Consider the following 13,245-nt stretch of genomic DNA (forward strand, 5'->3'; position numbering starts at 1 on the left):
TTTGATTGAATAGATAAGCCCGCTGAGTCGGCCGATTTAGGCGACAGCTCAAAAATACACTTGGAGAAACTAGCACATGATTTAAAAAAAACCTTTCAAGAGGGCAACCTATAGCTTTGGGCTTAGCCACAGTGAAAGTAAATTGTGATTAAATTGATAAAAATGTTATTTTCTCATATCAAAAAACTGTTAAAAAATAAAGTTGTTAGTAAACAAATATCTGAAAACAAAACACGAACAAAAGGGAAAAGTAAAAAAGCTTAATCTACTCTACCCATTTATCTGTTAAGATAATTTGGCATTTATTTTTCTCTGTGTAATATGGTATTGGTATTTGAGTTCCTATATTTCGCTTTCTGCTTTGTTGCTGACCGCTCTTGTTCTGGCTCTTGTTCTTCTAACAACGCTTTCGGCTTCCCCAGATTTTTTGCAGCTTTAACCGACTTCGTCACTCCGCACCAGCTAATTCCACTTATTTTATTTTCCCTCCTTTTGTTGAATCATTCTGCACATCGTACGAGTTTCTCGGCGAATAAGAAAGCAGCTTGTGTTTGGGTAAGAGCTGTGTGTGCCTGTGTGTGTGTGTGTAGCAGCAGCTTAACACAAGCTGTGTTGCACTGTTAGCTTCGCATTGCCACAAGTTGCTGTGAGAGCGGCTAACGGTTGTCATCACGCCACAACCACAACAAAAACCGGCGTGCGCCCAGCATATGGGCGGCAAAAGCTCCACCCGGCTCGGCATCACCTGATTTGCAATTTCTACACCAACTTTCCACCGCCGCTTCGCCCAGCCCATCTGTCTGTCTGGATTCCACCGGCATCCGCTCCAGAGAGCAAAAGCTTTGGCCAACTGCAGAGAGCAAGCTTTCTTATAGCACTAATATTGGAGGCAGTCACAATATTTGCGACACTACTGTGCTAAATTATGGGATTATTCCTAATAAATATATTTTATTCACTGCCTTTGCGTTGGTGACGGCAAAACGTACGATTAGAGAATTTTAATTTCCAGCTGACCATAAGAAAAAAAAATTAAAGACTGTTTTTTACAGTTCGGTTCCTTAAAAATATTGTTAAAACTTAGGTAAAAAATTTGAAAAACAAATTTTCACCTAAAAGGTAGGCAACAGATTAGTTCTTCCGACTCCTTTTAAGGTATTTTATAATTTTTGTAAGAATTTTGCAACGCAATGTCAAAAACTCAACAAAAACAACATTTTTTAAAGTTATAATCAATTTGCAATTCGATCGAATGATACAATTACAAGCTGCAAGGATAAGCACTCATTAACTTGCCGAAGCTTGCTTTGTATCTTGTTTTAGGACTATATTTACAATTACAAGAAGCGTTCAAGATATATTATTCCGTTTCAGAGACCTAATGTTTTAGATATTTCAAAATTACTAAATTAAGGACTCCCTTTTATAACGTATACTTTTTCCTTACAATTGCAGTCCCTGAAACCAAACCTGTTGAAAGCCGTGGCCCAGCCGCAACCTGTTGCATTCAAGCCGAACGATTGCAGCCACCCACAGCTCCACCATTCCCCAAGCCAGCAGCAAAACGGGAAAAGTGCCCGCGCCAACCGTCGCCGTCGTCGTCGTCGCAACAAGCAGCAACAAAATTCGCAGCAACCTGACGCCTTTCAGGAGCCAGACGCGCAGCTAACACCGAGCACCTCCTCCTCCACCCCGCACTCTGCACCCGACGACAGCCACGGCATCCACCTGAACACCCATTCCCACACCAAATCCCACAAGATGCCCGCCCGATTTGCCGAGGAAGTGATCACCGCGGAGCCCGCGCAGCGTGCCGCCCCCCAATTGGACCTGGGTGGTGGTGGCTATGCGCCGCGCCCGCAGCAGCACCTCAACGATGAGATCGCCATCACCGGATTCTCCGGCCGTCTGCCGGAGAGCTCTAGCATTGAGGAGTTCAAGCAGAACCTCTTCAACGGCGTCGACATGGTCAACGATGATCCCAGGCGCTGGGAGAAGGGTAAGGATCGAGTTCTAAAATTAGTAAAGTTCCCTATTAAACAAACCGCATGCTTTCCAGGTCTCTACGGACTGCCCGACAGGATTGGCAAGCTGAAGGAGAGCGATCTGGAGAACTTTGACCAGCAATTCTTTGGCGTTCATCAGAAGCAGGCGGAGTGCATGGATCCGCTGCTGCGTATGCTTCTCGAGCTGACCCACGAGGCTATTATTGATGCTGGCCTGAATCCCAGCGATCTGCGAGGATCGCGCACTGGAGTCTACATCGGAGTGTCCACCTCGGAAACCGAGCAGCACTGGTGCAGCGACCCGGACCGTGTGAACGGCTATGGTTTGACGGGCTGCGCCCGTGCCATGTTCGCTAATCGCATCTCGTTCACCTTCGACTTCAAGGGACCCAGCTACAGCATCGACACCGCTTGCTCCAGCTCCTTGTATGCCCTGGAGCAGGCCTTCTCCGACATGCGCCAGGGAAAGATCGACAATGCGTTGGTCGCTGGCGCTGGTTTGATTCTGAAGCCCACCATGTCCCTGCAGTTCAAGAGGCTGAACATGTTGAGCCAGGACGGCAGCTGCAAGGCCTTCGATGAGTCCGGCAACGGATACGTACGCTCCGACGGCTGTGTGGTTTTGCTCCTGCAGCGCACCTCCGCCGCCAGGCGTGTGTACGCCTCAATCCTTAATGTGCGCACCAACACGGACGGCTTCAAGGAGCAGGGCATCACTTATCCCATTGGCAAGATGCAGAACCGCCTGATCCGAGAGACATACGAGGAGATCGGCCTGAATCCCAACGAAGTGGTGTACGTGGAGGCCCACGGCACTGGCACCAAGGTGGGCGATCCCCAGGAGGTCAACTCCATCACTGATTTCTTCTGCAAGAACCGCTCCAGCCCCCTGCTGATTGGTTCGGTTAAGTCCAACATGGGACACTCGGAACCCGCCTCCGGCGTCTGCTCGGTGGCCAAGATCCTGATTGCCATGGAGGAGGGCGTTATTCCCGGTAATCTGCACTACAACAAACCGAATCCGGATCTGTACGGTTTGGTTGACGGACGCCTCAAGGTGGTGGACAAAAATTTGCCCTGGAACGGTGGCATCATTGGCCTGAACTCCTTCGGTTTTGGTGGCGCCAACGCCCACGTGATCCTCAAGTCAAACCCCAAGCCCAAGGCTCTGACGCCCAAGGATGGAGCACCCAAAGTGGTGTTGGCCTCCGGTCGCACCTTTGAGGCTGTGGAGCAGCTGCTGGAGTCTGCTGCCAACCACGCAGACGACGATGAGTACCTGCAGCTGATCAACGACATCCACTCGAAGCCCATTCCGATGCACTACTTCCGCGGCTACGGAGTGGTCAGCAGCAAGGGCACCCTCCAGCGCGAGGTGCTGGAGTACTCCGATGAGAAGCGCCCCATCTGGTACGTCTACTCTGGCATGGGTAGCCAGTGGGCCAGCATGGCCAAGGATCTGATGAAGATCGAGGCGTTCGCCAATAGTATCCAGCGTTGCGCTGATGTCCTGAAGCCGGAGGGAGTCGATCTCATCGACGTGCTCACCCGTTCCACGGACAAGAGCTTCGAGAACATCCTCAACTCGTTCATCTCGATCGCTGCCATGCAGGTGGCTCTGACGGATCTTCTCAGCTCGCTGGGCATCCATCCCGATGGCATTGTGGGTCACTCCGTGGGCGAGCTGGGATGCGCTTACGCCGACGGCTGCTTCACCCCGGAGCAGACTGTGTTGGCCGCCTACTGGCGTGGCAAGAGCATCCTGGACACGCAGCTGGCCAAGGGCAAGATGGCCGCCGTGGGACTGAGCTGGGAGGATGCGCACAGCCGCGTGCCCAGCGACTGCTTCCCCGTGTGCCACAACAGCGAGGATAACTGCACCATCTCCGGCCCAGAGGCCTCGATCGAGGCTTTGGTCACCAAGCTGAATGCCGAGGGTGTCTTTGCCAAGGCCGTGAACTCGTCGGGCTACGCCTTCCACAGCAAGTACATCGCCGAGGCGGGACCCAAGCTACGTAAGAGCCTGGAGAAGATTATCCCGAATGCCAAGAACCGTACCGCCCGGTGGATCAGCACCAGCATCCCGGAGTCCGCCTGGAATACGCCGGTGGCCAAGCAGTCATCGGCTGCCTATCATGTCAACAATCTGCTGTCGCCGGTGCTCTTCCACGAGGCCCTCCAGCACGTGCCCAAGAACGCCATTTCCGTGGAAATCGCTCCTCACGGTCTGCTGCAGGCGATCCTCAAGCGCGCCCTTGGACCGGATGCGACAAATCTGAGCCTAGTCAAGCGCGGCCACGAGAACAACGTTGAGTTTTTCCTGACCAACGTGGGCAAGCTCTTCGCCGCCGGCGCCCAGCCGCAGGTCCTGAACCTGGTTCGTCCTACTACCTATCCAGTGGGTCGTGGAACCCCCATGTTGAACTCCAAGGTGGGCTGGGACCACAGCCAGAAGTGGCTGGTGGCCAAGTTCGGCAAGGAGACATCGTCCGGCGAGACCATCGTCGAGGTTGATCTTTCCAAGGAGGATGACGCCTTCTTGGCGGGACACACCATTGACGGCAGGATCCTTTTCCCCGCCACTGGCTACATGACGCTCGCTTGGCAGACCTATGCCAAGATGCGCGGCGGTGAGTTCCACAAGACGCCCGTGGTGATGGAGAACCTTGTGTTCCACCGCGCCACCATTCTTAACAAGAACGCCGTTGTCAAGTTCGGCATTAACTTCTTCGATGGAACCGGTGCCTTTGAGATCTGCGAGAGCGGCAGCCTAGCCGTTTCCGGAAGAATTACCACACCCGAGTCCATTGAGAACGAGGAGCTGCCCCTGGAGCCACAAACTGCCAGCACTGCGGCCAAGGAGCTGGCCACCAACGATGTCTACAAGGAGCTACGTCTGCGTGGCTACGACTATGCCGGAATCTTCCGCGGCATCGTTCGCTCTGACACGGTGGCTTCGGCCGGCAAGCTGCAGTGGGTGGACAACTGGATCAGCTTCATGGACACCATGCTGCAGTTCAGCATCCTGAGCAAGAACCTGCGGGAGCTGTACCTGCCCACGCGTATCGAGAAGGCGGTGATCAATCCCGCCAAGCACTTGGAGCTGCTCAGTGCTCTCAGCAAGGAGCAGCAGCTAGAGACTGGACTGCCGGTTCACTGGTACAGCGACATAAACGTGATCAAGAGCGGTGGCGTGGAGCTGCGTGGCCTAAAGGCCAACCTCGCCCAGCGTCGTCCCGGCACCCAGGCACCTCCTACCTTGGAGCGCTACCAGTTTGTGCCGAACATCAACACCACCGACCTGAATGAGAACTCGGAGAAGGCTCGCCTGCAGGCCCTGGATGTGGCCATTCAACTGATCATCGAAAACTCCAGCGGAGCCGTGAAGCTAAAGGGCGTGGAGCTGGCCAATGGACGTAATCCCGATGTGCTGCTCGCCAACCGCCTGCTGCAGATTATCGAGGGTGAGCCCGTGCTCACCGGCGATGTGGCTGTCGCTACTTCGAACAACAATGAGGAGACAATCACCGCCGCTCTCGGGGATTCCGGTGTGCGCGTCGTGAGCAAGGATGTGCTGAAGGAGCCGGTAGAGCAGAACTGTCACTTCGTCTTCGGCATCGATGTCCTGTCCCGTCCGGACACCAAGACCTTGGAGAACTCCATTGCCAGCATCCGCGAGAACGGTTTCCTGATCTTTGAGGAGACGGTGGCCACCTACACCAAGACTGGTCGCGCCCTCTTGGCCAAGTTTGGCTTCGTTGCCATTCAGGAGCAGAGTCTGGGTGCCACCCGCGTCCTGGTGCTTGCTCGCAAAGCTGTGGACCTGAAGACGCGTAAATCCGTGGTGGTTGTAGCCACTGAACAGAACTTCAACTGGGTGGATGAACTTAAGGCCGCTCTGGCCACTGCCACTACCGAGGAGCAGTACGTCTATGTTGTGTGCCAGGGAGAGGAGCTTTTCGGTGCCGTCGGTCTGATGACCTGCATCAAGAACGAGAATGGCGGCAAGCTGGCACGCCTCGTTTTCGTGCAGGACGCCAAGGCGGAGAAGTTCTCGCTGACATCGGCCACCTATCGCCCTCAGCTGGAGAAGGACCTCATCTCGAATGTGCTGAAGCACGGTGCCTGGGGCACCTTCCGCCATCTGAAACTGGAGACCCAGCAGGCCACCCTGCAGGTGGAGCACGCCTACGTCAATGCTCTGGTCAAGGGCGATCTGGCCTCGCTCAAGTGGATCGAGGCTGCCCAGACCGATACCGGCGTCACCACCGACAAGAATCTGGAGACCTGCACCGTTTACTATGCGCCCATCAACTTCCGCGATGTGATGCTGACCTCGGGCAAACTGGCCGCCGACGCCCTGCCCGGGGATCTGGCCGAGCAGGATTGTGTGCTGGGTCTGGAGTTTGCCGGACGCGACTCCCAGGGCCGTCGTGTGATGGCCATGGTGCCGGCCAAGTCCCTGGCCACCACCTGTGTTGCCAGCAAGCGCATGATGTGGCAGATCCCCGAGAAGTGGACCATGGAGGAGGCATCCACGGTTCCCTGTGTGTACTCCACCGTCTACTACGCCCTTGTTGTGCGCGGACAGATGAAGAAGGGTGAGAAGATCCTTATTCACGCCGGCTCCGGCGGAGTGGGTCAGGCAGCCATCTCGGTGGCTCTGTCCCATGGACTGACCGTCTTCACCACCGTCGGAAGCAAGGAGAAGCGCGAGTTCCTGCTGAAGCGATTCCCCAAGCTGCAGGCCCGTAACATTGGCAACTCCCGCGACACCTCCTTTGAGCAGCTGGTGATGCGCGAGACCAAGGGTCGCGGTGTGGATCTGGTGCTCAACTCACTGTCGGAGGAGAAGCTACAGGCCTCGATCCGCTGCTTGGGTCTGAATGGACGCTTCCTGGAGATCGGCAAGTACGATTTGAGCAACAACAGCCCGCTGGGCATGTCTGTGTTCCTCAAGAACACCTCCTTCCATGGCATCCTGCTCGACAGTGTGATGGAGGGCGAGGAGGAGATGCAAAACCAGGTGGTCAACCTGGTGGCCGAGGGCATCAAGAGCGGAGCCGTTGTGCCCCTACCCACCTCAGTGTTCAATGACCAGCAGGTGGAGCAGGCCTTCCGCTTCATGGCCTCCGGCAAGCACATCGGCAAGGTGGTGATCAAGGTGCGCGACGAGGAGGCCAGCAAGAGTGCAGTCCAGCCCAAGGCGCGCCTGATCAACGCCATTCCCCGCACCTACATGCACCCGGAGAAGAGCTACATCTTGGTCGGAGGTCTCGGCGGCTTCGGCTTGGAGCTGACCAACTGGCTGGTGACTCGCGGAGCCCGCCACATTGTGCTAACCTCGCGCTCCGGCGTGAAGACCGGCTACCAGGGTCTGATGATCCGCCGCTGGCAGGAGCGTGGCGTCAAGGTGGTGATCGATACCAGCGATGTGACCACCGCCGCGGGAGCCAAGAAGCTGCTGGAGAACAGCAACAAGCTGGCCCTGGTCGGAGGCATCTTCAACCTGGCCGCTGTGCTGCGCGACGCTTTGATTGAGGATCAGACCGCCAAGGACTTCAAGACGGTGGCGGATCCGAAGGTGACGGCCACCAAGTTCCTGGATCAGTACTCGCGCACCATCTGCACGGAGCTGGACTACTTCATCTGCTTCTCGAGCGTGTCCTGCGGTCGTGGCAACATTGGCCAGACCAACTACGGACTTGCCAACTCCGCCATGGAGCGCATCTGTGAGCAGCGCCAGGTGAGCGGATTCCCGGGCACGGCCATCCAGTGGGGAGCCATCGGAGACACGGGTCTGGTGCTGGAGAATCTCGGCGACAACGACACCGTGATTGGAGGCACTCTGCCCCAGAGGATGCCGTCCTGCCTGCAGACCATCGACCTCTTCCTGCAGCAGCCGCACCCAGTGGTTGCCTCCATGGTGGTGGCCGAGAAGCGCAAGTCGGACCAGTCGGCGGGTGTCAGCCTGATTGCCACCATTGCCAACATTCTGGGCCTGCGGGACACCAAGAACATCCAGGATGCTGCATCGCTGGCTGACCTCGGCATGGACTCCCTGATGAGCGCCGAGATTAAACAGACGCTGGAACGCAACTTTGACATTGTCTTGTCTGCCCAGGAGATCCGCCAGCTTACCTTCGGAGCCCTGAAGGCGATGGATGGTGGAGCGGAAACCAAGCCTGCCGCCGCTGCTGCAGCAGCTCCTGCCGCTGCTCCTGCTGGAGCTAAGCCGGTCGAGGTGAACATCACCCCGGGTGCGTCATCACGCACGGCCAGTCCGCTGGGTGATGGCACCCAGGTCGTCTTCACCACCGCCCTCATACCCACCGAGGCCATCGTCCGCCTGCAAACCAAGGCGCCGGCGACCAGCAAACAGAGCCCCATCTTCTTCATTTCCCCGATCGAAGGATTTGCCTCCGCTTTGGAGCCGCTGGCCAGGCGATTGGAGGTGCCCGCCTATGGTCTTCAGTTCACGGACGCCGTGCCCTATGACTCCGTCGACTCTGCCGCCAGGTTCTTCATCAAGCAACTGCGCACCGTCCAGCCCAAAGGTCCCTACAAGCTGGCTGGCTACTCCTTCGGCTGTCTGCTCACTTACGTGATGGCCGCCATTCTGGAGGAGAGCAACGAGGTCGCCAATGTGATCATGTTGGACGGAGCACCCACCTATGTCAACTGGTACACGAGCAGCTTCAAGCAGCGCTACACGGCCGACGATGATAACAACAACCAGAGCTACGGCCTTGCCTACTTTGGCATCGTTCTGGCCAACATCGACTACAAAGCGGTAAGCATAAGCGCAGCCAAGGCCTCGTTTATAGATTATTTATGATTTCTGTTTCCTTATTCCAGCTGGTGCGACTGCTATTGGTGATCCCCACGTGGGAGGAGAAGCTCGAGAGGTTCGCTGAGCTGATGAGCAATGAGATCACACAGCCCGTGGAGACGGTAAGACCCTACAGACTTATAGAAAGGAAAAAGTTATTTATACATTGTTATTAATACAGATCAAGAAGTCCGCCAAGCTGTTCTACAAGAAACTGGAGCTGGCCGACGGCTACAAGCCCACGCTGAAGCTTAAGTCCAACGTGACCCTGGTCAAGCCCACAGATAACTCTGCCAAGCTGGACGAGGACTATCGTCTCAAGGAGGTGGGTTCGAAGGAGACAACTTAAAGTAAACCAGGTGCTAATGGATATCTTATCTATATTTGCAGGTCTGCACAAAGCCCGTGGAAGTTCACACCGTTGAGGGCAACCATCGCACATTCCTCATCGAGGATCAGTCCCTGAAGACCATCCAGAGCATACTGAAGCGTCTGTTCAACTAGACTAAGGCCAAGGCAGAGGAGGATTTAGCATAAGAATTGTGGATGTGGCCCAGTGCAGCACTCACGCTCCCTAATCACCGCACATTGCATCCAATACTCGAGCGCACACATCGACAACTAGTTAGCATATTTAGTGAAAGAATTTACGTTGTTGAGCCGCAAGGAATAGCTCTACCCCCATCCCAGTTACGCGCAGCCAAACTGCTGTCTTGCAGCGCCTGTGGACTGTGGTCCAAATTAAGTCTACAGTCGCTGCGATTCCGGGCAGTTGAGTGGCCGATGCTGGATCGCACTTAACGCTTCGTGTGCACCGCAGAGAAGAGTTCAGTAATCCCGACATTCCTTGAAAGCTACAGACGGCCCTAGACGTCCCAACTTACCAAAAATATATCTTATATGCTCTTATCTGTAACGTATGTGTATACTTGTCGCATATTCTAGTTTAGTTACGTAGTCTGTAAGCCAAAACAGTTTGTAATGAATTTCATTCCTCGAAACAGCACACAAAATTTGTTATCTCTTGATGTATAAAATAATCGCCCAAGAACGATCACTCATGAATATTGTGGATATTAAAATTACACCATTCTATTGTATACTGGATAAAACTGAAGTGTTTTCATTAATACGTTGGATTGTGGGTTTAATGGAAATACAGCAAACAACTTTAAAATGAGCTTGTTGTTAAAATCAATTTTTATACCCTTGCAGGGTATTATAATTTCAGTCAGGAGTTTGCAACGCAGTGAAGGAGACGTTTCCGACCCTATAAAGTATATATATTCTTGATCAGCATCAACAGGGGAATCTTTCTAGATATGTCAGGAAGAAATCGATTTTTTGGCCATTTTTGCAAAATTTTATAAGGGGTTACATCATTAAAATTTTTGATTTCGATAAAAAATTGAATTTTCAAAATTTTTAAATGAAGTGTGCAGATTTATTAACAGTAGAAAATTTTGCACAGAACAGTTTTCCGATTTAAAATTAATGCTCTTTTGCCCGAGTTATGATATTTTTAATTTTAAAAAAATCAAGGAGGTTTTTAATATAAAAAATCCGATTTTATAATACAAAATAATATTTTTCTAAGTCAAGGAATCATTTCCGACCCCATAAAACATATTTATTCTTGATCAGCATCAACAGGGGAATCTGTTTTTGCATTGCAAAAACCATGCGAAAATGGGGAGAAAAACCTGAAGATTTCTCCAAACATCAAGCGCTCAGAATGTGGAATAGGGAGCACTAGCAAAGATTAACAAAACTCTTTGAGAGAAAGCATTAACATATGGAGAATTTGTTCGAGGCAGAAGAAGGAGCAAGTGAGCAAAGATAGCTCTTTGACTTAATGGCTCTTTAGAGGATTAGCTTTGGTAGTTGATAGTTATTATACAAAAGGAGTTAAGTCCTTGCCTTAAGCATTACCCCCTTGTCACCATAATAAAAACATTCATACATTTTTGAAACAATTACTTATTTATTTAAGGGTTTTTTGAAATTATTTAGCAAAAAATATTCATGGGATTTGTATCTTTTCTGTATTATTATATTTATTATTCTGTTTTGTTTTATATTTTTCACTTGCATCTTATTTTGGATGGTTTCTGCACCGCGTACACCCTTGACAAAATTCCTTTAAACATCTGTTGTTAGGACTCCCTAATCTCTCACATACATATAATAAAAATAACATACTTAAAAGTTAATGACAATGCTGCTGTGTGTGTGTGTGTGTGTGTGTTATCCTGAACCTATACATATAAAACTCGCATGTTCCGGATACAATCCAATGATAACAAATTAAAAACGTAACGTAAACTAATGTAGTTAGGCGAAGTATATAATATAACTAATACAAGATATTCATAGAAATACATAGATAGCGAGCGAGATAGTACAAACTAATTTAATTTGATTTCTTGCATTCATTGTTTATCGCTTTTTTTATAAGGCATTAAAGACTAAATAATAATAAATACGACGAGTGTACATCCTAGAATTTTCATATATAAAACACAAAATTAAAGCTTAGGTCCTCTAACATTCTAATTGGTATAATTATATTATGTTTTTGTGGCGGGGAACGTACCCCTTCATCCCTACGAATAGAGCGGGGGCAATAGGGGCTTTGTTTATCAATTAAGGACATCAAGTGAGTCGATTTGAGCGCAAGGGAGGATTGGATCTCTCGGGTAACACATATGTACGATATCAGCGATTGCGAGTTGCGGTTAGAATACAATATCAATATCGCTAATCATACAAATATATATATTTATTTATGGTTATGGTTATGGTTATTGTACTTTATATGCTAGTATTCATACTGTTTCAGCTAAATGCTACCCATTATTACTGTTACTTTGAAACTGGTTGAAATCTCTAAAATATTGTAGCTGCTTTTGTGCCGTCCCTTTAAAATGTTCACTTTACTTTTATTGTTTTTTATCCCCCTCCCCGAAATTGTTGCTGTGACGGCTTCGCTTGCTGTGTGCTCGACTAATTGGTATAAGTATTGTTTATGTTTATAGTAAATGAGCTGGTTCAAAATGCAAATATTTACACAAACGAATTTAAGAACGTACGAATAGCGATACATATTTTGTTCGTATATATACGGGTTCTTATAGAAGTGAAAACGCCAAGCTATGCTTCGCACCCTTAAATCTCCGAGTCCTCCGCGCGGCCAGTGGCGACTCCCTGCCATCAGCAACTGTATTTGTTGAACAAACATGGGTTTCTCACGCTCTCGCTTTAAAAGCTATCATCGCTGTTCTCGCTCTCGTAAGCCTCTTCGGCTGCCTCGGCGATCTGGTCTATGTGGCCGATCTGGTCGATCGGCTCCTCGTAGGCACCATGTCATGCCAGTCCGCTGGCTTCGGCGGCGGCGTCCTCTGACCAGCTAACCTCCATCGGTGTGCACGGTAGGGCCTCCTCGATGGACATCCGAGATGGCGGCTGCTTGGGAATCTTGAATAGCGATCCCCCCGAAGCAGTGCTCGATGCGGATGAGCTGCGCATCATATCCTCGGAGGATGTCGAGCAGCTCTCGTCCTCGGAATTGGCACCTGAGACCATGGCCTCGCCGGCGGACTCCTGGATCTCCTGGAACTTCTTGGTCTCATTCGACATTAGCTTCATGGTGGAGCTGCGCGGACGCACCTCCAAAGACGGTGGCTGTGGCGAGCTGGAGCACAACGGGCCATCTTCATTCCAGTCGGGCAGTGTTAGTCCGTCCGATTGTCTCGGCCGCCGGATGGCAGGTGAAACGCAGACTCCAGAGCTGGAGGCCGAGTCCTTGGCGCACACAGAGAAAGATCGAGTTCGGGAAACAGGGTGTCCCTCTGGCTCGCCAGCAGTCCTTAGCAGGGTCGTGGCCGACATGCTCTGGCTTAGAGGATTGGGATGAGCCGGCGAAGAGCCGCCATTGGTGCCAGCGCCGTTCGAGTGACCATTTTGACCCACAGTCTGTCGCCTCTGGATGACGCAACGCTCGCTGTTACACCTTAGAGAGCCCGATCTCCGCACAATCTTGGCGGGCCCACCTTTCGGCGCTTCGTCGTCGATCTCCAGGGTCCAGCTGACCGAGTCGTTGCGCTCGATCATGCCCTTCATCACCGGCGAAGTGGGCGAAGATGTGGTGCCGGAGAACTCCAGGCTGCTGCGGCCCAAGGAGCAGCGACTGTGCATGGAATTCAGCAGGCTGTTGTCCTGAGAGCTGATGGACAGTTCGTGTATCTTGATCTCGGCTGCTTGGAGCTGCTCGGAGCGCTGCTTCAGGTGGTACTGGAGTTCCTCCTTGGCGTACGTCAGCTTGGTGAGCTTCATCTTCTCAAATTCGACGGACTTGCCCAGTTCTTCTACCTTTTGTTGTGATTCCCTGGGAGAAGAGAGAAATAA

General features: G+C 51.7%; 2 protein-coding genes across 7 annotated transcripts in view; one reads left to right on the forward strand and one right to left on the reverse strand.

Annotated features, from left to right (window-relative positions):
• The first annotated feature begins 1,455 nt into the window (after nucleotides 1-1,455).
• Nucleotides 1,456-9,950, forward strand: FASN1 (Fatty acid synthase 1). Its single transcript, XM_017181915.2, has 5 exons — nucleotides 1,456-1,999; nucleotides 2,060-8,799; nucleotides 8,865-8,960; nucleotides 9,020-9,163; nucleotides 9,229-9,950. Exons 1-5 carry the CDS (start codon nucleotides 1,762-1,764, stop codon nucleotides 9,340-9,342), a joined length of 7,332 nt encoding a protein of 2,443 aa, XP_017037404.1. The 5' UTR covers nucleotides 1,456-1,761; the 3' UTR covers nucleotides 9,343-9,950.
• Nucleotides 9,951-11,599: 1,649 nt separating this feature from the next.
• The window catches only part of toc (toucan), an 81,831-nt gene continuing 80,185 nt past the window's right edge, over nucleotides 11,600-13,245 (reverse strand). For 3 of the 6 annotated variants that reach the window (XM_017181904.3, XM_017181906.3, XM_017181905.3), the window contains one exon: nucleotides 11,600-13,225. In XM_017181904.3, the coding sequence (XP_017037393.1) occupies nucleotides 12,205-13,225 (1,021 nt within the window). In that variant the 3' untranslated portion in view covers nucleotides 11,600-12,204. The remainder of the gene's footprint in view (nucleotides 13,226-13,245) is intronic. The other 3 variants (XM_017181908.3, XM_017181909.3, XM_017181910.2) reach the window with 1 other exon arrangement.

This window comes from Drosophila kikkawai, chromosome 2L (assembly GCF_030179895.1).
Source record: "Drosophila kikkawai strain 14028-0561.14 chromosome 2L, DkikHiC1v2, whole genome shotgun sequence".
NCBI classification, from domain to species: Eukaryota; Metazoa; Arthropoda; class Insecta; order Diptera; family Drosophilidae; genus Drosophila; species Drosophila kikkawai.